At 40.0% G+C, this 23431-nt stretch overlaps 1 protein-coding gene across 5 annotated transcripts in view; it reads right to left on the reverse strand.

Moving 5' to 3' along the window:
* HMCN1 (hemicentin 1) overlaps positions 1 to 23431 on the reverse strand; it is a 540326-nt gene that overhangs the window by 412279 nt on the left and 104616 nt on the right. For all 5 annotated transcript variants that reach the window (XM_055419093.2, XM_055419092.2, XM_055419094.2 and 2 more), the window contains exon 2: positions 7950 to 8020. In XM_055419093.2, coding sequence (XP_055275068.2) covers positions 7950 to 8020 — 71 coding nt within the window. The remainder of the gene's footprint in view (positions 1 to 7949; positions 8021 to 23431) is intronic.

Consider the following 23431-nt stretch of genomic DNA (forward strand, 5'->3'; position numbering starts at 1 on the left):
CTCCGGAGGCCAGGAATCCCAGCGTCTTTTCGTTCAACAACCTTCCACAATGAAGGAAACTATAAGCTAGGTGAAAAGACAGCCTTCAAAATGGGAGAAAATAAAAGCAAATGAAGCAAAGAATTAATCTCAAGAATAAACAAGCAGCTCATGCAGGTCAATTCCAGAAAAATAAAAGAACCAATCAAAAAACAAGCCAAAGAACTAAAGAGACATTTCTCCAAAGAAGACATACAGATGGCTAACAAACACATGAAAAGATGCTCAACATCACTCATTATCAGAGAAATGCTAATCAAAACCACAATGAGGTACCATCTCAGGCCAGTCAGAATGGCTGCTATCCAAAAGTCTAAAAGTAGTAAATGCTGAAGAGGGTGTGGAGAAAAGGGAACCCTCTTACACTGTTGGTGGGAATGCAAACTAGTACAGCCACTATGGAGAACAGTGTGGAGATTCCTTAAAAAACTAGAAATAGAACTGCCATACAACCCAGCAATCCCACTGCTGGGCACACACACCTAGGAAACCAGAAATGAAGGAGACATGTGTACCCCAATGTTCATCACAGCACTGTTTACAACACCCAGGACATGGAAAAAACCTAGACGCCCATCTGCAGACGAATGGATAAGAAAGCTGTAGTACATATACACAATGGAATATTCAGTTCAGTTTAGTTCAGTCGCTCAGTCGTGTCCGACTCTCCGCAACCCCATGAATCACAGCACGCCAGGCCTCCCTGTCCATCACCAACTCCCGGAGTTCACTCAAACTCATGTCCACAGAGTTGGTGATGCCATCCAGCCATCTCATTCTCTGTCATCCCCTTCTCCTCCTGCCCCCAACCTTTCCTAGCATCAGAGTCTTTTCCAGTGAGTCAACTTGTCACATGAAGTGGCCAAAGTATTGCAGTTTCAGTTTTAGCATCAGTCCATATTACTCAGCTATTAAAAAGAATGCATTTAAATCAGTTCTAATGAGATGGATGAAACTGGAGCCTATTATACAGAGTTAAGTAAGTCAGAAAGGAAAACACCAATACAGTATATTAACGCACATATATATGGAATTTAGAAAGATGGTAACAATGACCCTGTATGGGAGACAGCAAAAGAGACACAGATGTAAAGAACAGACTTTTGGACTCTGTGGGAGAAGGCGAGGGCGAGATGATTTGAGAGAATACATTGAAACATGAATATTATCATATGTGGAACAGATCATCAGTCCAAGTTCGACGCATGGAAAAGGATGCTCAGGGCTGGTGTACTGGGATGACCCTGAGAGATGGGATGGGGAGGGAGGAGGGAGGGGGGTTCAGGATGGGGAACACATGTACACCCATGGCTGATTCATGTCAATGTATGGCAAAAACCACTACAATATTGTAAAGTAATTAGCCTCCAATTAAAATACATACATACATAAAAGAAAAAACAAAAAAAATTATACAGAAAAAAAAAAACTTCATAATGAAAAAAAAAAAAAGCATATCATTGTCAACACCACTTTCTAAAAATCTACAAGCTTTACAGCTTCTCATAAAGAATGTGACCTGAGACAAGACTCTGCACTGCATATTCACAAGGATATTAATTCTCAAACTCTGTGTGGTTTGAATACCATTGTTGTCGTTTATCGTCCCTTCTTGAGAAAGCTCAGATGCTTTCTGTAAAAGTTACTTTTCTGTATCCCAAATGAAAGAAGATGCAGGAAAATGAAATTAATGTTATACATTTAATGATTTAAGTTTAGTCATTTCTCTTACATTTTTCTTGTAAAATTTTAAATTGCTTTTTCTTCAAGTTAATTACCTCTACAAGAAAAACAGCTGAGTCTGGTGAAAAGTTAATGGGTAATTATATAATTTACTTCAAATTGAATTTCCTTTTCTTGTTTTCAAAACAATTAAATTATGAAAGGAATATTTTTAAAGATTTCTTAAAAAAAAAAATCCAAGTTAATTTTAATAAAACAGCCATCCTTGTTGCTCGTCACATCAGTGATTTGGGGGGAGTTACTAAAAATTGTAGAAGAGGAACCAAAAAAGGGTCTGGAAATTACACACAAACACACACACACACAAACTTTAGTATCATACTAAAATTTTATGAAATTCGTGAATTTTAATTTCTCAGAGTGGGTTATGAAATAAAATATTCTCTAAGCAAATACTGAAGAGAAAACAAAATACATTCTTTAGGTCAGGGTTAAGTAATGATGTAGCCTAGTGTCTGATCCTTACTTGATGAAAATTTTTGCCACTGATTAAAAAAGGAATAATTCACCAGGAACTTTGAAAATAAAAATACTTCCATGGTATCCCCGATGCTAATAACAGTGTCCAATTTTGAATGAAGAGAAAAAGTAAATATTTGATTCCTTCCCTGGCTAGTTGTTCTAATTAAGCATCCTCTTGTATCTCAAGACAATGTAAAAATAAATCCTTAAGATGCAGCCAGTACAGAGGAAATCTCCAGAGAAATGGACACCAGCTTTCATTCCAGGGAAGAAAGAAAGATTATTTTCTTGAACAGAGACATTATGATTCTACAGAGTATCGGTATCAAGTTCAGTTCCAGAGGTTGGCTGAGGAGGGCTCTGGGAAGGGAATCAATGGAGTATGATTAAGGATCATGACCCTCCACCCTGGAGACAAATGGAGCAAGGAGGATCTGAAGATCCCTTAGAACAAGAGAAGGAGAGAAGCAGGAAATGAGAAAGTGCCGGGTCTCAATGAGAATGTAGGCATTCGCATTCTGGCCAGCTTTCTAAGAATATATCCCAGCTGAATTCTTGCAGGGGGGAAAAGAAATGAATGCAGTAAATCTCTTCCAAACATTCTTTCAGCTAGAAACCTCCATTACACGGCCCTACCGAATCTTTATATTACAAAAACTGATGATTAGATTTTTAAGTATCTTTTGTACCATCAAGTAAAGTTTGTACTGTATTTGATATAGTTTCATTGTTAAATATACATTTTTAAAAGAAGCTATGCTTGTATGCTTGCATTAATTCAATACCTATTTAAGTCCACTTTCCTGCAGACACTGATTCATCCCATGGTAGACCAGAGGCTCAATGAGAGCTGTAAGGCTCTTGCCCTCAGGAGTTCAGGAGGAGTTCAAAACACCAGAATATAAAAATATAAACAATTAGGGTAATACAGTTTTAAGTTCCTGTGTTCCACATATAGGATAGAAATTTTTATGTAAATTTTCTTTCAAAGAATGTGGACATCCAAAGTGGAAAAGAATTTGCTGTATCAGGGGATAGAAAAGTCAACTGTAAATTAGTATTGAGATAATGACTGAAAAAGAATGATATGACAAAAGAAATAGAGGATTAATGAGCAAAATTATCAGAAGAAATTTAATAAAAGAGAAAAACAGACAAGGGATAACTATAAAAACCTTTTTAGACATTTATGAAACATAATCCAATTTAGGATGCAATTTAAAAATAGAGACAGGCACAATGAAAGAATCGTGATGGAATACATATTTGGAATGCCAAACTCCTGAATTTTTTCACCCTATGCCCCAGTTATGCTCATACCATATATAGTTCCAAATGAAGTCATGCACTCGACAGTGAAACCAATTGAAGTATTAAACTTCAAACTCTAATTTGAACTGTTAATTTGTACACAGTGGTGGTTTGTTCCTTCTTGCCTTCATTCTTCCAATCATTCTATATGAGCACATTCTATATGCCAGGCATTTTACTAAGGGATTCAGTGATTAGCTAAATCAGATATAATCCTTCATTATGAAATCCCAACTACTTTGTGACAGAAAGAGGCCATGAGATATGACCAATCCTGGAGGACAGGACAGGATTCTCTGAGGAAGTGGTACTCCAGACGAGATTTTGAAAACAGGATGTTAAACTCAATTAAAGAAGCATGGACTCATATGAGGGCAAGATGAAGAACAAGAACCTCCTATGCAAGGAGACAAGGAAATGGCAACGCACTCCAGTAATCCTGCCTAGAGAATTCCATGGACAGAGGAGCCTGGTGCGCTACCATCCATGGGGTCACAAAACGTCGGACACAACTGAGTGACTAACACACACACATGCAAAGAGAAAAGCACATGCAAGGGCCCCACAGGGAGACAGGTGAGGATCCAGACACAGGAGACTCTATGCACGACCCCTATAGCAGATCTCAGGGCCCAAGGGAAAGAGTGGCTCCAGAAAGGGCTGACAGGTAGACAAGCCTCAGGTCACTCAGGAATTTGGGAAGACTTGGGTGAAGTGAGGGTAGGAGGAGTGGACAGGGTATTAGAGGGGAATGTTGAAGGGCTTTTTTTCTTTTTTTAGATCTTTTGTCTGCCGGTCAGAGTAGAGAAAGGCCTGGAAAATCAAAGCAAGAATAAAAGCAAGGAAATCACTTAGAAGCTTTTTTGCATTAATTCAGCCTAAAGATACAATATCTGGGACTATGACATGCTAATATTAATGAATAAAACTCAACTAATATAAAAACTATTAAGAAAGTTAAAAACCAAGATTTGATTGATGGTTTGGAGGGGAAAGGGCTTCCCTTGTGGCTCAGCTGGTAAAGAATCTGCCTGCCATGCGGGAGACCTGGGTTCAATCCCTGGGTTGGGAAGATACCCTGGAGAAGGGAAAGGCTACCCACTCCAGTATTCTGGCCTGGAGAGTTCCATGGACTGTATAGGCCATGGGGTCGCAAAGAGTCGGACACGACTGGGTGACTTTCACTCACTTTCACTTGGAGGGGGAAAGATGTGTATATTAAGGACGATTCGGAATTTTGGTGAATAACCAGGTCACTACAGGCATAACTCACAAAGATGATAAACAGGAGACAAAGAACAAGGATTCAGAACCATATTAAAGGGAGTGGAAAGGGAACATCTGTAAATTTCACTTTGAAGTGCCACTGTGACATCCCAGAGACTGACTAAAGGGTCTAATTCTCAGAGGAGAGTTGTAGGCTAGAAATGTATTTGTGTGTGTATGGAGGACTTTTCCTAAAGAGACAAAATAAAAATGAGACAAATGAATGGGGCCAGTTTGCAGACCTACTAGGATCCTAAACATTTAATGGCCAACTGGGGGGAAATGAGCTGCCTAGGAAGCTTAAGAAAAGTGAAAGAATATATAAAGGAAGAGAATGTCTCAAGATGAAGGGAGAGGCCAGTATTGCCGAGAACTGTAGAGACGTTTAACACACTGACAAATGAAATGTTTCCACTGCATTTAGCAAAGCCAGAGATTATATGTCACCAGCTGGAGCTACACAGAGCGTGGGTGTGGGGACTGGATTGAAATAGACTAAGAAGCTGAAACTCCAATACTTTGGCCACCTCATGCGAACAGTTGACTCACTGGAAAAGACTCTGATGCTGGGAGGGATTGGGGGCAGGAGGAGATGGAGACGACAGAGAATGAGATGGCTGGATGGCATCACCGACTCTGTGGACCTGAGTTTGAGTGAACTGTAGGAGTTGGTGATGGACAGGGAGGCCTGGCGTGCTGTGATTCATGGGGTCGCAAAGAGTCAGACACGACTGAGCGACTGAACTGAACTGAACTGAACAAGCGACTGCAGAAGGCGCGTGAGGAAAAGACAGCAGGGAATACTGACAACTTCCCAGGCACTGAAGGAATTGAGAAATGAAAGCTGCTGTTTGTAAGAGAATTCTGAGAAAAACAGTGATTTGTTAGTTAGTTTGTTTTGTTTTCAACAGTTTGGTTCACTGGGAGAAGGGTTTGTTTTGGAGGTAGACTTGAACATATTTATAGGAAATAGCGGAGGGGGTGGGAAGAATTGGGAGATTGGGATTGATATATATATATACTATTAATACTATGTATAAAATAGTATAAATAAAGAGAATCTACTGTATAGCACATGAACCCTACTCAATACTCTGCGGTGACCTAAAGAGGAAATAAAAACAAAAAGAGATGATATATGGATATGCACAGGTGATTCATGTTGTTGTACAGTAAAAACACAACACTGTAATTACACTCCCATTTTTTAAAAAAGTAAATGGGAAACCTAAAGCAGGTTTAAAAAAAAAACAAACAGCTAGATAGCATTAAGATCCTGAGAAAGCCAAGGAGTTGTGATTAAGCAGAGAATAAGGATAGGATGGGTATCAAGTGCATGTGGATTACATATAAGGTACGAGGAAGCCAAGAGCTTCCATTTAAAGGTGCCTGTGTGTGAAACAGTAAGTGAGACCGCTTGCTCGGAGTGGATCATTGGCTGAAAACAGTCAGTAGTAAAAGGGTAATGAAATACAGGTTTAAGAAGAAAAGATATAAAGTTTGCAACTGTCACTGGGAGGCGTGGGAGATATAATTGACCAAAGAAACAGAACAGGATCGTGGGAGTATTCAGAGTCCAGTGGAAGTAGGTGGCTATGTATTTATAGTGAAATCAACCTGCCATATCGTGAGACTTCAATGGCACCTGGCATAATAATTTTGGTCCTTCAGGAATGAAGTTTTGCCTTTTGAACAAAAAAGCAACGGACAAGAAAAAAATCGGTGTTTTTGAAAAGACAAGACTCTGAGCTAGATTGGAAGAAAGTGAAAAAGGAGACTCCGAAGTCCTGGGAGACAGGATAGGGATCACTGGACTGGAATGTTTGATGAGGGTGAAGAAGCAGTTGTAGCAAGAAGCTGTAACAAGGGCTTCCCTGGTGGCTCAGAGGTTAAAGAAGCTGTAACAAGCTTGGTGGACAGATGGTTGCGGCTGGAGACTAAAAGCTTGAATGAGTGACCTGAGAGACAGAATGAATTGGGTATTCTTGCCTGGGGAATGCCCATGGACAGAGGAGCCTGGCGCAAGGGGTCACAAAGACTTGGACACAATTGAGCAACTAAGCACACACACACACAAGGTCCAGAGGGTGTGTGGGAATAGAAGACTGAGATGAAGGAAAGGAAAGGTCACTGAAGACCAGGTCAAAGAACCGAGAGAAAAGGTTCTGACAGGTCATTCCAGTCTTTGGGAAGGTGCCCTGGAATGATGGCAGTCCTAAAGGGGAAAGGTATCCAATGATCCAGTCACCAACAGCTTCAATTAGCAGTGCCCAAAAGACCTATAGGTGATTGCAGCAGAGACCATCCATGGAGGACAGGATAGTAAAACAGCCTCAAAGAAGCAAGTTATTAAAAAAAAAAAAATCAATGGATTTGAGAAAAATGACCTCAGTGAGGAATGAGAAGGTACATGTTAACCTTATCTCCAAGTCCTATTTTCAGAATAACATTTCAACCAACTATTCGTCTTCTCTACTAACAAAACTATACTTAAAAACATGTATATAGATGACATAAAGAATTTTTAAATTATCCTAATTAAAGAACAAGGATTACAGGAAAAGAATTAACTGTTCCTTATGAAACAGTGAAAGGAGTCAGTAAAAGGAGTCATCTAGTGCTCAGTTGTATCTGACTTTTTGCAGCCCCCATGGACTGTAGCACACCAGGCTCTTCTGTCCATGGAATTTTCCAAGCAAGGATACCGGAGTGGGTTGCCACTTCCTACTCCAGGGTTATCTTCCTGACCCAGCGATTGAACCCACATCTCCTGTGTCTACCTACATTGGCAAGTGGATTATTTACCACTGAAGTCATCTAGAGCAGAAGTCAATAAAGTTTTCTCTGAAGCATCATACAGTAAACACTTAGGCTTTGTGAGCCAGTCTGTCACAACTACAGAACTCTGCCTCTGTTGCACGGAAGCAGCTGAAGACAATCCATAAATGAAGGTGGTGTTTTGAACCCAATCTGACCCAACTCCACGTGTATCATTCAAGGCAGGAAAAGTGGTATTGGAATTTAAAAACTAAGAATTATTACTTTCAGACTTCAAACTGAAGATGATCAGCCAAAAGTTCATGATTTTCCTTCCTCTGAAAGAAATAAAATTAAAAGAAAGCACTCACCTGAACATAGAGTTCTCTGAGCTCATATTGAAATTTCTTGGGATCCGTGGTAACTGTTACTGGGCCAATTTCTGTGGAGATAAAAATGATATAAGTCAAGAATAGTGCTCAGTAGCATTCAGGTCTTTAGCGTACTGTGGCTGCACACATCCTTTCAATATGCACTGTACAGTTAACTGAACAATTAGAAACAGTCAACAAAACAACAAAGATCATTTCTCAATTTAGAGCTACCAAAGACTACTTTCAGATTTGTCATAAATGATGCATACTTAAAACAGTGAATTTTTAGCCTTAGGAAATGCAAAAAGGGAAAGGGAAAGTCACCCAGTCATGTCCAACTCTTTCCAAACCCATGGACCAAACAGTCCATGGAATTCTCCAGGCCAGAATACTGGTATGGATAGCCTTTCCCTTCTTCAGATCTTCCCGACACAGGAATCAAACCCAGGTCTCCCGCATTGTAGGCAGATTCTTTACCAGCTGAGTCACCAGGATAACGCAAAGAGGGAGTTAAAATGTCACAGGGCAGAGTCAGGAGATATCAGTTTCAGTCTCTTTTTACTCTCACCAGTCAGGGAATATTTATGGAGCAACTATTTTGTTGTTGAATTCTAACTTAATCATTACCCATCTTTTAATTTTGATTTGTCAATTACAAGTTGTAAATTTGTTTGCAAATAAAACACTTAATACTAAACCAAAAAAAAAGCCAAATGACCCTTCTTTGTCCACGTTTTTTTTTAAGAACTTGCAGAAGCACAGACAGGAAGATCAGAAGCACAGATATAAGGAAAATTCAAACACGGTCTCTACCACTTCATTTGCCATAGCTGGGGTTGCTATCAGTCATTATCACCATTCTCCTAAACTGCCTTAGATGAAAATAATTACCTCTGGGGTCACTGCCACCCTCATGACTGTCCTAATATAATGCACAAACCATTGTTTTAAGTGGAAACAAGTAGGGGGATCGTGTCCTGGTGAAAACAAGACCTAAGTCAGGTGAAGAGAAGAAGTCCAGACACCAGTAGGGTTAAATTGATAGAGATATAGATACACACGCAGAACATGTTTATTTAATAGTAAACATTTTAATCTGCAAAGACCATTTTCTTAAAAAAAAAATTAACCTTTAAAATAGACAAGCTGAAACTGGCCTTTACAGGTATTAATTACTTCCCCCAGGAAACATTCATGCGTGTGTGTTTAGTTGCTCAGTCATGTCCAAATCTTTGTGACCTATGGACTGCAGCCCACCAGTCTCCTCTGTCCATGAGGATTCTCCAGGCAAGAACACTGGAGTGGGTTGCTATGCTGTTCTCCAGGGGATCTTCCCAATCCAGGGATCACACCCAGGTCTCCCGCGTTGCAGGCAGATTCTTTACCAGCTGAGCCACCAGGGAAGCCTGGAAACACCCATATGTTAGTCGCTCAGTTGTGTCCGACTCTTTGTGACCCCACCAGGCTCCTCTGTCCATGGAACTCTCTCGGCAAGAATATTGGAGTGGGTAGCCATTCCCTTCTCCAAGGGATCTTTCTGACCCAGGGACCCACGGATCAAACCCAGGTCTCCCACATTGCAGGCAGATTCTTTACAGTCTGAGCCACCAGGGAAGCCCGGAAACATCCATATAGTTAAGTAACAGTTTAAAACTCATCCGAGTATCATGTGTGCAGACATAGCATCTTAAATTCCTAGGATGGATGAAAGTTTTTCTATTTTATATAATGAAGATGACAATACAGAATTATAAAGATACTTAACATTTAGTTTTTATGAGACATTAGCTTCAAATGCATACTGTTAGAATAGGACTTATGACTTCAAAGGATAATAATTAATGAGCCAGGCCTTCTATAGTATGCTAAATGTGATACAAAAACAGATTGCAGAATTTTAGAAATAAATGAGGTAAAACTGGATAGGAAGCATGATATGCTTGTCACAGCCCACGTAATTTTTCTTAGAAATTACACAAAAATATGTCTCCATTCTTCACCACAGATTAGACACCTTGCAGCATGCAAAAGGAATGAAGAGGTGATTGGACTAACTGTGTGAAAATGCAAACATCTGCATTCCATACAGAGCAGAACAGTCATTAGCTATGTAAACGTCATGTCCTGAGTATATGGAAAATCGGAGAAGACTACTCCCTCAAGACTAAACAAAGGCATACTTTGCAAAGGAATGCAAAACAGCAAAGAATATGCCAGGCAGTTACACCCTGACATATAAATTGTCAGCAGCACCATCAAGCCACGCCTCTGTGCTTCTACATGGCATAATACTAAAATAATTCTAGAATTAAAAACTCAAGAACCAGAAGGGAATACAAAGAATACTAGAAAAATCAATTATGTGAAAATAAATAGTACAGACATGCAAGAACATTCCTTATAATAACAATTTTTTAAATAGCCCTGATACAAGTCTGTTCTTCAGTACTGGAGATTAGGGGATGCTATTAAAATAGGAGAACTGATTAGCCTTCATTTAATTATCGAGAGATTCAAATAGCCACCTGTTTGCAACAAAGACAGGAAATATTTCTTGAAGCTCATTTATATACATGTTTGCAAACACACTGGACACGTGAGATAAATCTTTTATCAGTTATAAGAAATGCTTAGACCATAAAAAAAAACATACTCAGGAGAGATAAAGCCTTGCCAGGCTGCCATATCCCTCCAGCTGTAAGCATCTTTTCCAACTCTTTTGAATGGAATGATGTAACTATTTGCAAAATCAACCTTCCTTTCAGGACTTGTGTCCATTTCAATCTTTCTCTTCATTTAACAGAGCCCTACACCAGCTGTATCATGAGCAATTTCCTCTTCTCTTCCTTTTTTCTCGTGTTGATCGCTTAGCCCCTGCCAAGCCTTCAACGACATTCAACAGGTATAACTCTGTCTTCTTTTCCTGACTGAGCATGGTCCTCTACTGCTTACAGAATTAAATGAGAACTCTCCGAAGCATTGCAGGCCCTCTCTTCTATTTCTCTAATCTTCAAACTTCGTCACACTGCTTAGCATGAAGACACTGCTCTTCCTTCACATCTTTAATAGCCATTCCCACATCTTTCATCTGCCCATACACCTCTCATTCCAGAAAGTATGAATCAAGTCCCATCTCCTTGGATGTTCTGCCATTTCTTCAGGATACATTAATGAGGTTGATGTTAGTATAATAAAGACATGGGAAGAATGAAGGGGCACAACATTTAACAGAATAAGTGATCATATCCCATTTTATTCAATGACTTTATCTGGTTACTTACCAAAATAACACCAAAAAAAATACTGGGTTGGCAAAAAAGTTCATTCGGTTTTTCCCATGGCACAGAAAAATCCGAATGAACTTTTTGGCCAATCCAATATAAAACAGCCATCAGTCTCCAAAAAGAATCCGCAAGTTTGATGAAGCATTAAAAATCATTTGTTAAATTTTCTTATCTATGGACAAGAAAACCTGAGGTTCAGATATGATAAAACTGAAAAACTTTGGTAGTGAAGAAAGAGGTTCAGTTCAGTTCAGTTCAGTCGCTCAGTCATGTCCGACTCTTTGCGACCATGAATCACAGCACGCCAGGCCTCCCTGTCCATCACCAACTCCCGGAGTCTCCCCAAACCCATGTCCATCGAGTCGGTGATGCCATCCAGCCATCTCATTCTCTGTCGTCCCCTTCTCCTCCTGCCCCCAATCCCTCCCAGCATCAGAGTCTTTTCCAGTGACTCAACTCTTCGCATGAGGTGGCCAAAGTATTAGAACTTCAGCTTTAGCATCAGTCTCCCAATGAACACCCAGGATTGATCTCCTTTAGAATGCACTGGTTAAGATATCTAAAAACATTTTCTATACTGAGCAACCTCCACAGCTCACTAACATTTCCTCTTTTCCAAGATCTTCATTCTATCAATGATTATATCACTATGAACTTTCTCCTTTCCTCTGGATCATGGGCAAAACAGGCCATATTTGGAGTACCTAAACTGATGCACACAATATCTAGAATTCTTTATTATCACATGCCTGGATATTTGAAAATAGATTAAAAGAAGCAATTTTTTTCTTCCAGTTTTACTGAGATATAATTATTATGATGTACAACACTACATAGGGACCACCCTGGTGACTCAGGGTAGAGAATCTACCTGCATTTCAGGAGACCCAGGTTCAATCCCTGGGTTGGGATGAGCCTGGCAGGCTACAGTCCATGGGGTCACAGAGAGCCAGACATAACTGAGCAACCAACACACGGACAAGGAGCAACTAACAGTTTCACTTTTTCATAATAAACGCAGAAAGGAGAGTATGGAAAGAAAATCCCATGGGTGGAGGAGCCTGGTAGGCTGCAGTCCGTGGGGTCGCTAAGGGTCGGACACGACTGAGCGAGTTTCACTTTCACTTTTCACTTTCACACATTGGAGAAGGAAATGGCAACCCACTCCAGTGTTCTTGCCTGGAGAATCCCAGGGACGGGGGAGCCTGGTGGGCTTCCGTCTATGGGGTCACACAGAGTCGGACACGACTGAAGTGACTTAGCAGCAGCAGCAGCAGCAGCAGTGTGGGAGTACTAACATAGAAAAAACACTTCTCAGCATGACTCAAGGAAATTTCAAAAAGGAAATGAAAATTTAGGATTTCAAATTAGAAAAAATGAAAAAGTTCTTTACCAATGCTAATTTTTTTTAATTCTATATATCAAGTTTTCACAACAGTTCTGTATTTCATCAAATTACTGTTATTACCAATGATTTGGTATGGTGGTGGTTTTCAGTTGTGTCCGACTCTTTGCTAACTCATGGATTGTAGCCCTCCAGGCCCCTCTGTGCATGGAATTCTCTGGGCAAGAATACTGGAGTGGGTAGCCATTCCCTTTCTCCAGGGGATTTTTCCCAACCCAGTGATATAACCTGGGTCTCCCACATTGCAGGCAGATTCTTTACCATCTGAGCCACCAGGGAAGTCCATATTAGTATACAAATAATTGAAGGTTGTATGATAAGCCAAAGCCAACCAGTCCCTTTGAAGGGTACCCACAATACTGTCTGCCTGTGACATTACAGCATCTATCACATGACATGTGATTGCCATTGCTTTTTGTCTCCCTCACTTGATTATCAGCCTAAGGATATGTACCTATAAATAGATCCTAAATGAACATTTGAAGATGAGAAGAAGGGAAATGAAAGAATAAAGATTAAGCCCAGGTCTTCAGACCCTTCATTTTGTGTGCCTTTCATTTTACTGTGGAACCTCCAGGCTACAGCTAAAGATCATGCTACATAATCAGCATGACGACACTGATTAGTCAGCTGAATGGTTGACTTCCTCTTTACACAAAAGTATTTATTCTTTCATCAAGTTATTGATTCAGATAATCAACACACACAATTTTGCACATACTGCTGATCTCAACAAAGCAAAAGAAACATTAAGGTAAGGAATATGAATTATAAGTACAAGGAGTAAGTCACACTTCAGAAGATCACTTTTGATTAAAAGAAAAAAAAGTCTGAAACTCTAAACAAGTCTTTCCTCTTCTCATTAATTGTGTTATTTCCTGGTTCCTAGGGATTTATCAGATGGGTTGGATTTATTTCCAACATCTCAGCCATTGTTCTCCTAATCTGAGTTGCAGGATTGAATTTGAGCAAATAATGGAAAGAAGTTCACAATGTAGTATTTTCTCTTACTGCTTCACTTGGCAAGATCAATATCCAGTTCCTCACTTCCTTTTTCCTTTTCACTAACAGAGTTTTGCTCCTTACAGTTTTTCTTTACTCAAAGTGGTTCCTGGATAACAAGAGGTATATTTACTGCTGCTTGCTGGAGTCTCAAACACTTTTTGTGAATGGTTTGATAACAATGCTTACAATTTCCTTGGTTTTTAAAAACATGTGGTTTTATATTTATAACTGCACATAAATATGTGAAAAGTTAACATGAAAATCCCTAAGCTGCACTATAATCAATATTCGCAAAGCATTACAAAAGGTCAAAAAATATATATAAATCACAGTGCTTGCCACAGAGGAAATTTAAATATAGTCGAAAATTTTTTAAAATAGCAAGCTATGAAGAATTAATCTAGCCTCAGAGAAGGGCAAATATTTTCAGTGTCCAGAGAAACATCCCTGAGCTCTTGGGAAATACACAGTGAAGACATCAGGGAGAAGACGTGGTATGAGTTGGGACTTAAAGAGAACACTGAACACACAGAGGGTGATATCAGAGCAAAGAAATTCTACGCACTGGGACATGGCCTGTTCAAAATGCCTTCTATGAGCTGACTCTCAACACATTCACTTTCTAAAAATTCTACTCTCAATTAATTTTACATAAATCAATTATAATGTCTTCTGTGCAAAACTGTAATATTAATAAAAACATATTTAAAACAATAAAATTATTTAAATAAAAATTAGTTATGTATCTTGCTTTGGAATGCCATAGAAAATCAGATTAATAAGTATACTTTCATTGTTTTCAATTTAACAAGATACTCTTTCCAGATTTTCTCTCTCCTCATTTAATTATAATGTTGCTGTCCAGCACCATTTTTAAATGATTTGCATCTAAGTCACAAAAAAGAACTGTTTCCTGACTTTGAGCTGAGCTAATATCAAAGATATTTCAGGACTCATTTAACTGAGTACATGCCAACTCACATTAAAACAGGTAATTTTCAAGACCACTTAAAGACCCTTAATGACTGTTTTGACATGAAGTGATGAAACTTGGTGTGTTTTATAAAATCTGAGTCAAGGATGAATTCATGCACAGTATGTAATATTGATTACATACATAGCATTCTGTTTTACTTTCCAAAGAGGTTATTCATTTAACAATGAGCTGTATAATCTTAAACACATGCACTTAGCACAACTGTAGATAATGTATGTATATTGCAAGGGTCATCTCACTTAGACTGAACAGGATATAGAAAAAAATCAAGAACATGAATTCAGCAATGTTTCATAGCTGTTCAGAGCAGGAAGCAAAGAAGAATGCCTTAATAGTTGACACAGGATCATGTGGTATACCGAGTAGGATGTTATTGCTTAGACTGGACTTTGGCCAGAGCTTCAGTGAGCACTCTTGCAAAAACAGCCATGAGATTTTTAATGGCCCAACAAAATCCAGATTCTCAGTTTTGCCTGTACTCCTAAATATTTAATCAAAACATACCCAAGCATTGGTAGATTACACTCAGAAATAGAATAAAACATATAATATTTTAAGTCATGCTATGTTAACAAATTTAATAAACAAGCTTTCCATTGTGATTAAGGTATTATGAAAACAAACAAGAAGAAAACAGATATTATGTTCAAGAATATTTTAAAATTTAAATAACGATATTCTTACAGAAAAATATGTTTTAAACTTTAAGATAAAAAAATGACAATTCATTTCAAAGTTTTCATTGTTCTCTTAGACAATTCCTTAGCATTACCAGTCTTCCAAATAAATTTAGGCAGCAGGGAGGGATAAAGAAAAGAAAAATTATAAAAAAAGCAGTAAAGTGTTTTTGAAAAAGAAAAAATATGCTTGCAAATCCTTAGAAAAGAATCATTAATATTGTTGAAATTTCAACATGTTAGGAGAATAGACAATCTCAGTCCTGACTGTTTCTACAACTAAACAAATGCATGCAATCCTTTGATCATGTTTTCAGGGAAAATGTAATTCAGTGGTCCAAAACCATATTAATGAGGTAAACACTTTATCTGCAAACAATGAGAATCAGAGACACAGCAAAAATATAGATGCTTTTATGTATCTGTATATATGTTACAAATGTGGTATTCCCTGAACACTTGCATTCATTCATTCATTCAACAAACAGGCATTCTATCCTTAAGGTTGGTTCAAATTGTCAGGAGAAAGCAAATATTTACATTTAAAGAGTGGAGGTCTTCAGTCTAAGAAAGCCAGAAATATCTGGGTGTATCTTACAAACTAAGAGGTGGTTGAATGGACTTATGACCAATACATTGTACAAAGCCCTAATCTAAAAAGAACCTCTGCCTTGGGGTTTAATGCTTTGCAGTCACTGTCCTGAAGTAATTTTATCTCTTAATTTGTGTTTTGTAAAGCAAAGTTCAATGGGCAGATGTAACAGGCACTGCAAACCTGGAGCCACATTTCCACAGTCCTGCCCTCCAGCACCTTCAGGGGGCAGTGCACCTGTTCTTCTACTCCCATAAAGCCCAGGCCCTGCCCAGCAGCCCCATCCCTGCTTCTGCTGGCTGTCACCATCCGCATCTACCCAGCGAGGACCTAGATATGAGGATGGGGAGGGTTAGGATGAGGGCATGCAACAACTGGTCAAGGCTAGAGGCCAAGTCTTAGCCTCTCAGCTGGGACAAGCCTTTTCATGCACCAAGCATTTCCCAGCACCTAGCACCAAAGTTTATAAATCCCTGGGGGCTGCCTGTCTGACAAAGGTTGAGGCAGTGGGGCCAGGGACAGAGGAGATGTCTGTCTCAACTTCACCTGTTTCCAGCCTGAGCACAGTGCTTGGGTTCCATTGGCACAAGGGGGAACTTGACAGCCTGTATCCGTAGGGACCTCAGGGGTCAGTGTGGGTCTGCTTTTGACCTCCAGGTATCCTGGAATCCAGGGGTGCTCCCTTTGCAGGGACGATGCTGGGAGGATCTTTTCCTCCTAGCAACCCTCTGAAGTCTAGATTAAACTTTTAGCATGAATTTTACCATCTATCTTTATTTTGTGCAATGCAAATATCAGAATATTTGAATAGTATGCACATTTATGCAAACTATACAATTTATCTCATCGCTGGTTACAGATGGTGCCTCCAGCTGTCCAAAAGAAACACACAAGTCAGATTCAGCAAGATTAAAGGAGGAACCATTCAGTCACAATCCCAGCAACAGTATGAACACTCCAGGTTTATCATGACATCAAACTAAGTAGTACTTTTTACTGAAAAACATAAAAGATTCTTTTAAATTAAAAGGCCATGGTTATATAAAGAAAAGCTAGATATTGAAATATATGTATTCTGCCAAGTTAATTTGTGGATTTAATACATTAAAAATCTCAAAAAGAATTTTTTCACTTGTGTTTTAGAATACTTAGTAACAATATCCTTCAATGTATTCTAAATAGCATTATTTAGAATAATAATAAGCATGGGTGACTTTATCAATGAAAACTGGCCAAAAAAAGTATAAATAGCACAACTTAAGCATAACTAACTAAAAGGACAGAAGTATTGATATACAAATAAATATGTAAAAACTGGAAAATAATAATTATAAAGAAACAAACATCTGAAGGTAAGATATATAAAATAAGGTTGCTGCTGCTGCTGCTGCTAAGTCGCTTCAGTCGTGCCGACTCTGTGCGACCCCATAGACGGCAGCCCACCAGGTTCCCCATCCCTGGGATTCTCCAGGCAAGAACACTGGAGTGGGTTATGTTAAAAACCATTTAACTCTAATTCAAATTTTACAGTATCTAGTAAAAATAATCTCCAAAGGGCTAACGGTTCAGTATAACCATTATAATCACTTCAACTGAATCTAAATGAGAGTATATATATCAGACATATAAAAACACAGAACTATAGGTAAAGGCATCTCCCCTGCAGTCCAGCAGTTAAGACTTTGCCTTCCAATTCAAGGGTGCAGGTTTGATCCCTGGTTGGGAGCTAAGATTCCATACGCCTCATGGCCAAAAAATCAGAACACAGACAAGAAAAACAATATTGTAACAAATTCAATAAAGACATTAAACATGACCCACATCAAAAAAACAGACCTGGAGGTAATTTGAATGCAACTATGAACAAAGGCAGATATGCGTAAGGACAAATTCTGAAAGGTCACAAGAGAGCAAAAACTGACGTTTGGAATAGGTGGAGGAATGATTATTTTACCTTCAAATTTCTCATATTTGTATTTGTAAATATTGTAAATTACAAATATTATTTGTACTTGTAAATTAAGGAGAAAGAGAGGAATTTCACTTGATCACATACAGGCTTGAGGTTGTGCTCATGCATTCTGCCTTAGTATGGTTCTGAACTGGTTTAACGTGAGTGCAAGGTAAGTCACTTCAGTTGTGTCTGACTCTTTGTGACCCTGTGGACAGTAGCCCACCAGGCTCCTCTTCCATTGGATTCTCCGTGCAAGAATACTGGAGTGGGTTGCCATTTCCTCCTCCAAGGGATCTTCCCTACCCAGGAATCGAATACATGTCTCTTCCGTCTCCTGTATTGGCAGGCGGGTTCTTCACCACTAGCTCCACCTAGGAAACCCTGCCCTCCTTCGGGGACTCTTTCCAACCCAGGGATCAAAACCAGGTCTCCTGCATTGCAGGCAGATTCTTTACTGACTGAGACACCAGGGAAGTCTAAGAATACTGGAGTGGGCAGCCTATCCCTTCTCCAGCATATCTTCCCAACTCAGGAATCGAACCAGGGTCTCCTGCAATGCAAGTGAATTCTTTACCAGCTGAGCTAGCAGGGAAGCCCCATCAATGTAAGTTTCCATTTTAAATTTAATACCTCTCCTACAGGGAAGTTCAGAGTATTCACCTTGGTTGGTAACTAAAAGCATTTCAGATTTTGAAATTACCATAGTCTAAGGTCAAAGGACGGAGAAGGCAATGGCAAGCCACTCCAGTACTCTTGCCTAGAAACTCCCATGGATGGAGGAGCCTGGTAGGCTGCAGTCCGTGGGGTCGCTAAGGGTCAGACACGACTGAGCGACTTCACTTTCACTTTTCACTTTCACACATTGGAGAAGGAAATGGCAACCCACTCCAGTGTTCTTGCCTGGAGAATCCCAGGGATGGGGGAGCCTGGTGGGCTTCCGTCTATGGGGTCACACAGAGTCGGACACGACTGAAGTGACTTAGCAGCAGCAGCAAGGTCAAAGGAAAGTTATGACCAACCTAGATAGCATATTAAAAAGCAGAGACATTACTTTGCCAACAAAGGTCCATCTAGTCAAGGCTATGGTTTCTCCAATGGTCATGTATGGATGTGAGAGTTGGACTGTGAAGAAAGCTGAGCGCCGAAGAATTGATGCTTTTGAACTGTGGTGCTGGAGAAGACTCTTGAGAGTCCCTTGGACTGCAGGGAGATCCAGTTAGTCCATCCTAAAGCAGATCAGTCCTGGGTGTTCATTGGAAGGACTGATGCTAAAGCTGAAAACTCCAATACTTTGGCCACCTCATGCGAAGAGTTGGCTTATTGGAAAAGACCCTGATGCTGGGAGGGACTGGGGGCAGGAGGAGAAGGGGACGACAGAGGATGAGATGGCTGGATGGCATCAGTGACTCGATGGACATGAGTTTGAGTAGACTTCGGGGGTTGGTGATGGCCAGGGAGGCCTGGCGTGCTGCGATTCATGGGGTCGCAAAGAGTCGGACACAACTGAGCAACTGAACTGAAGGTCACTGAAATTACTTACTTTACGCCATTGTAACTAGGTCCCAAGGCGTTTTCAACCCAAGACAAGTCTGTGCCTTATGCCCATACTTGGTAAGAGGAAAGCTTCCACATAAGAGCCATCTCACTTCCCCTCCTCCCAACTCACCGATGCACTACTGCATAAGCAAAGACTTGCAGATCCCCACAGGCACCAAAAGGCTGTGGCACACATCCAAATAAAAAACAAGAGACACTGTGGCATTTCTCCTGTACCACAGTAATCAGTCCTTTCTTACCATCTCAGGGTGTGACTGACTGATGGATTAACCACACTGCATGGCACGGGGGATCTTAGTTCCCTATCCTGTAATTGAACCTGCACCCCCTGATTTGCAAATGTGGAATACTAACCACTGGACCATCAGGGAAGTCTTCCATCTCAGGGTTTCAATATGCCTGCTCCAAGTTCCCATGCTTCTCTTCTTCCCTCTGAAGAGCCTTCCTGTTAACCAATTATATCAAGCCTTCCCTGGCGGTTCCATTGGTTAAGACTCTGACTGCAATGCAGGAGACCCAGGTTTGATCCCTGGGTTGGGAAGATCCCCTAAAGGAGGGCCTGGCAACTCAGTCCGGTATTCTTGCCTGGAGAATTCCATGGACAGAAAAGCCTGGCGGGTTACAGTCCATGGGGCCTCAAAGAGTCGGATACAACTAAGCGACTAAGCACATGCCTCGGTTTAAGACGAACTCCACAAGTTGAGGGTTGTTACTTTTTGAACATTACTCAAACCAAAATGCAATAATTAATATATTTTATAAGCATCCACTAGTAACAATTAGAAGGGACACTGGGAAGGCAATTTGACCAAGTGCAGTTCCCAACCAAACTAATTTATAGTGCTTAAATGACTCAAATGCCATCAGAAAATCTATACAACCTAGATGAAAAGTGACACTGAATTTGGAATTGTCCACTCACATGGCCTTCATTTGCTAAATGTTTGACCTAAGAGGTAGTCTGTTATTTTGCTTAAGAGTTCAGGCACTGGAATCAAAGCTACTTGGGTTACAATCAAGGCTCTGCCATAATATTCTTTTGTTTTGCTTTTAACTTTTATCCAGTTCCTAAATCTCCATGACTTTTTTTCCCCATTTTAGTATGTGAAAACTGAACCATTCCTAAAACACTGGGTTTGCTGTGAGAAGTGTTTAATGAGGTTGTTTAATGAGGAGAGCCAGCAAAGGTAATTCTTGGAATGGATTGAACAGGCTAACTCTGCTATTGCTACTGTCAGTACTTTCATGGCAATGTAAAAGACCTTATGTTAGGTACTGTGATTGGTCAAGGGCTCCCCAGGAGGGGGAGTGGTAAAGCATCTGCCTGCCAGTGCAGATGGGTTCAATCCCTGGGTCAGAAACATCCCATGGAGTAGGAAATGGCAGCCCACTCCAGTATTCTTGCCTGGAAACTTCCATGGACAGAGGAACCTGGCAGGTTATAGTCCATTGGGTCGAAAGAGTCAGATACAAGAGCACACACACAACAGTGATTGGCTTTTTAAAAATCTACTATGGGGTCACACAGAGTCGGACACGACTGAAGTGACTTAGCAGTAGCAGCATAAGGAACAAACTCACTCTGGGAGTTTAGTAAAACATAATACTTTTCTTGTGCTTCTCACTGTTTAAGATGACTTAATGAATTTGAATTTCCAACTCAAAAAGGCATTAGTTAAGTACATTCTCTCTCTTCTTTTTTTTTAAGTAAGGTACATTCTTATCAGGGCTTCCCTGGTGGTCAGACAATAAAGAATGCAGGAGACCCAGGTTCAATCCCTGGGTTGGAAAGATTGCCTGGAGAAGGGAATGGCTACCCGCTCCAGTATTCTTGCTTGGAGAATTCCATGGACAGAGGAGCCTGGCAGGCTACAGTCCACAGGGTCACAAAGAGTCAGACAGGAGTGAGCGATTAACAGACACACACGTTCTTATCAAGTCATGCCTTAATTTCTACCTTGCATCAGATAAAAAATGTCAAACTTTCAGATGACTGAAACTCTTTCTTGTCTTTGGAGATAATAGAACAACATTTCTCATATTTGCCATTAAATCAGATCTCAGAATTTGAAGTTACATGATCAAGTATTTAAAAGATATGTGTGATCTTTACTTTCCACTTCAATGATACTTAAAAATATTAATACCCAAACAAGACTGAGATAAAAACAGCATTTATCAAGAAAAATAGGTATATGATTCTGGGTTGCTAATTAATATGCTGCTGAGTCACTTCAGTCGTGTCCGACTCTGTGCGACCCCTTAGACGGAAGCCCACCAGGCTCCCCCGTCCCTGGGATTCTCCAGGCAAGAACATTGGAGTGGTTTGCCATTTCCTTCCCCAATGTGTGAAAGTGAAAAGTGAAAGTGAAGTTGCTCAGTCGTGTCCGACCCTTAGCGACCCCATGGACTGCAGCCTACCAGGCTCCTCCATCCATGGGATTTTCTAGGCAAGAGTACTGGAGTGGCTTGCCATTGCCTTCTCCGGCTAATTAATATGGTATATGAAAATACTACTAAAGGTATATTATCTGTTCACTCTGCCCAAAATAATCAAGAAAATATCCACCTCTACACCTTTGTTTATATTTTTTCTATATAAGAGACTGCTTTCTCCTTTATCAAACTTTTACTCAAGATTTAATTCAGGTGTCAACTGTTTTGGAACAAATTCCTGAGTGTCTCAATCCTCAAAGGTCACTCCTCTGAATTCTTTTAATGAATATATATTAACTGTTTGGTAAATAACCCAGTGTGGTAGATGTCCTCTAAAATGGCCTCCAACGATCCCCACCATCTGATACTCACACCCTCTGTAATCCCCTCTCCTTAAGAATGGGATGAACTTAATGACCTGCCTCTAATGAACAGAATAGAATAGAACAAAACTAATGAAATGTCACCACTGAGATTAGGTTGAAAAAAATTTTACCTTCTGTCCTGCATGCCCTCTCTCGCTCTCTGATGGAAACTACCCATGTGAGTTACCCTGTTATCCTACAGGGAGGACCCCATGGCAAGGAGCTGAGGGCAGTCTTTTGCCCACAGCCAACAAAGAACTCAGTCTTGACAACAACCCAGTGAGTAAGAAAGCGGACCTTCTTCAGGCAAGCCATGCCACGACCACAGACCCAGTCAGTACTCGACTGTAGACTTGTGAGAAGTCAGAGGACCCAGTTTAGTTGTACCAGGATTCCTGACTCACAAAAAGTGTGATTTAATAAACGTCTGTCATGTTTCAACACTAAGGTTTAGAATAATTTTTCATGCAACAGGTTCATTTCACTGCATATTCAGTCTCTATAGTGTGAAAACGTTAATTGCTCAGTTGTGTACGACTCTTTGCAACCCCATGGACTATAGCCCACCAGGCTCCTCTGTCTATGGGATTCTCCATGCAAGATGCTGGAATAAGTAGCCATTTCCTACTCCAGAAGATCTTCCCAACCCAGAAAAGAATGCAGGTCTCCTACATTGTAGGCAGATTCTTTACCACCTGAGCCACCAGGGAAGCCCATTCATTCCCCATAACTATTAATTTCATCATGATAATTAAATCAATAAAGTTAATCAGGTGGATGAATTAAGAAAATTAAAAGAAACTGAAATTGAATTCAAGACTCTAAAGAAGCTATTGATAAAGCACATACTGTGCCAAAGAATAAACTGACAAACATTTACGCTCTCTCGAACACTTTTTAATTCAACAAATCATCTTTCAATCACTATTAGGTAATTATACCCCATGCTTAAAGCTGACCATTGGAAGCCTGATAAAATAATTCACATTGCAACTGTTATGATGTGAATTTGTGATGTTTTAATTCTGTAAATCTCAACTCATCTATTGAGTTTACTATTAAAAAGCTGAATATGTTTGGCACAGGTCATAAGCAAGAAAGTTTAGAAGGCATATTTCTAAGATGGAATAGAACAGAGCAGAATTGTGAATGCCTCATATCCTACAGCAGGAGGAGACAGATGTATCACTTCCCCAAGGATTTCACA

The sequence above is a fragment of the Moschus berezovskii genome, chromosome 17 (genome assembly GCF_049115385.1).
Source record: "Moschus berezovskii isolate FMDL1 chromosome 17, NW_MosBer_1.0, whole genome shotgun sequence".
Classification (NCBI taxonomy): domain Eukaryota; kingdom Metazoa; phylum Chordata; class Mammalia; order Artiodactyla; family Moschidae; genus Moschus; species Moschus berezovskii.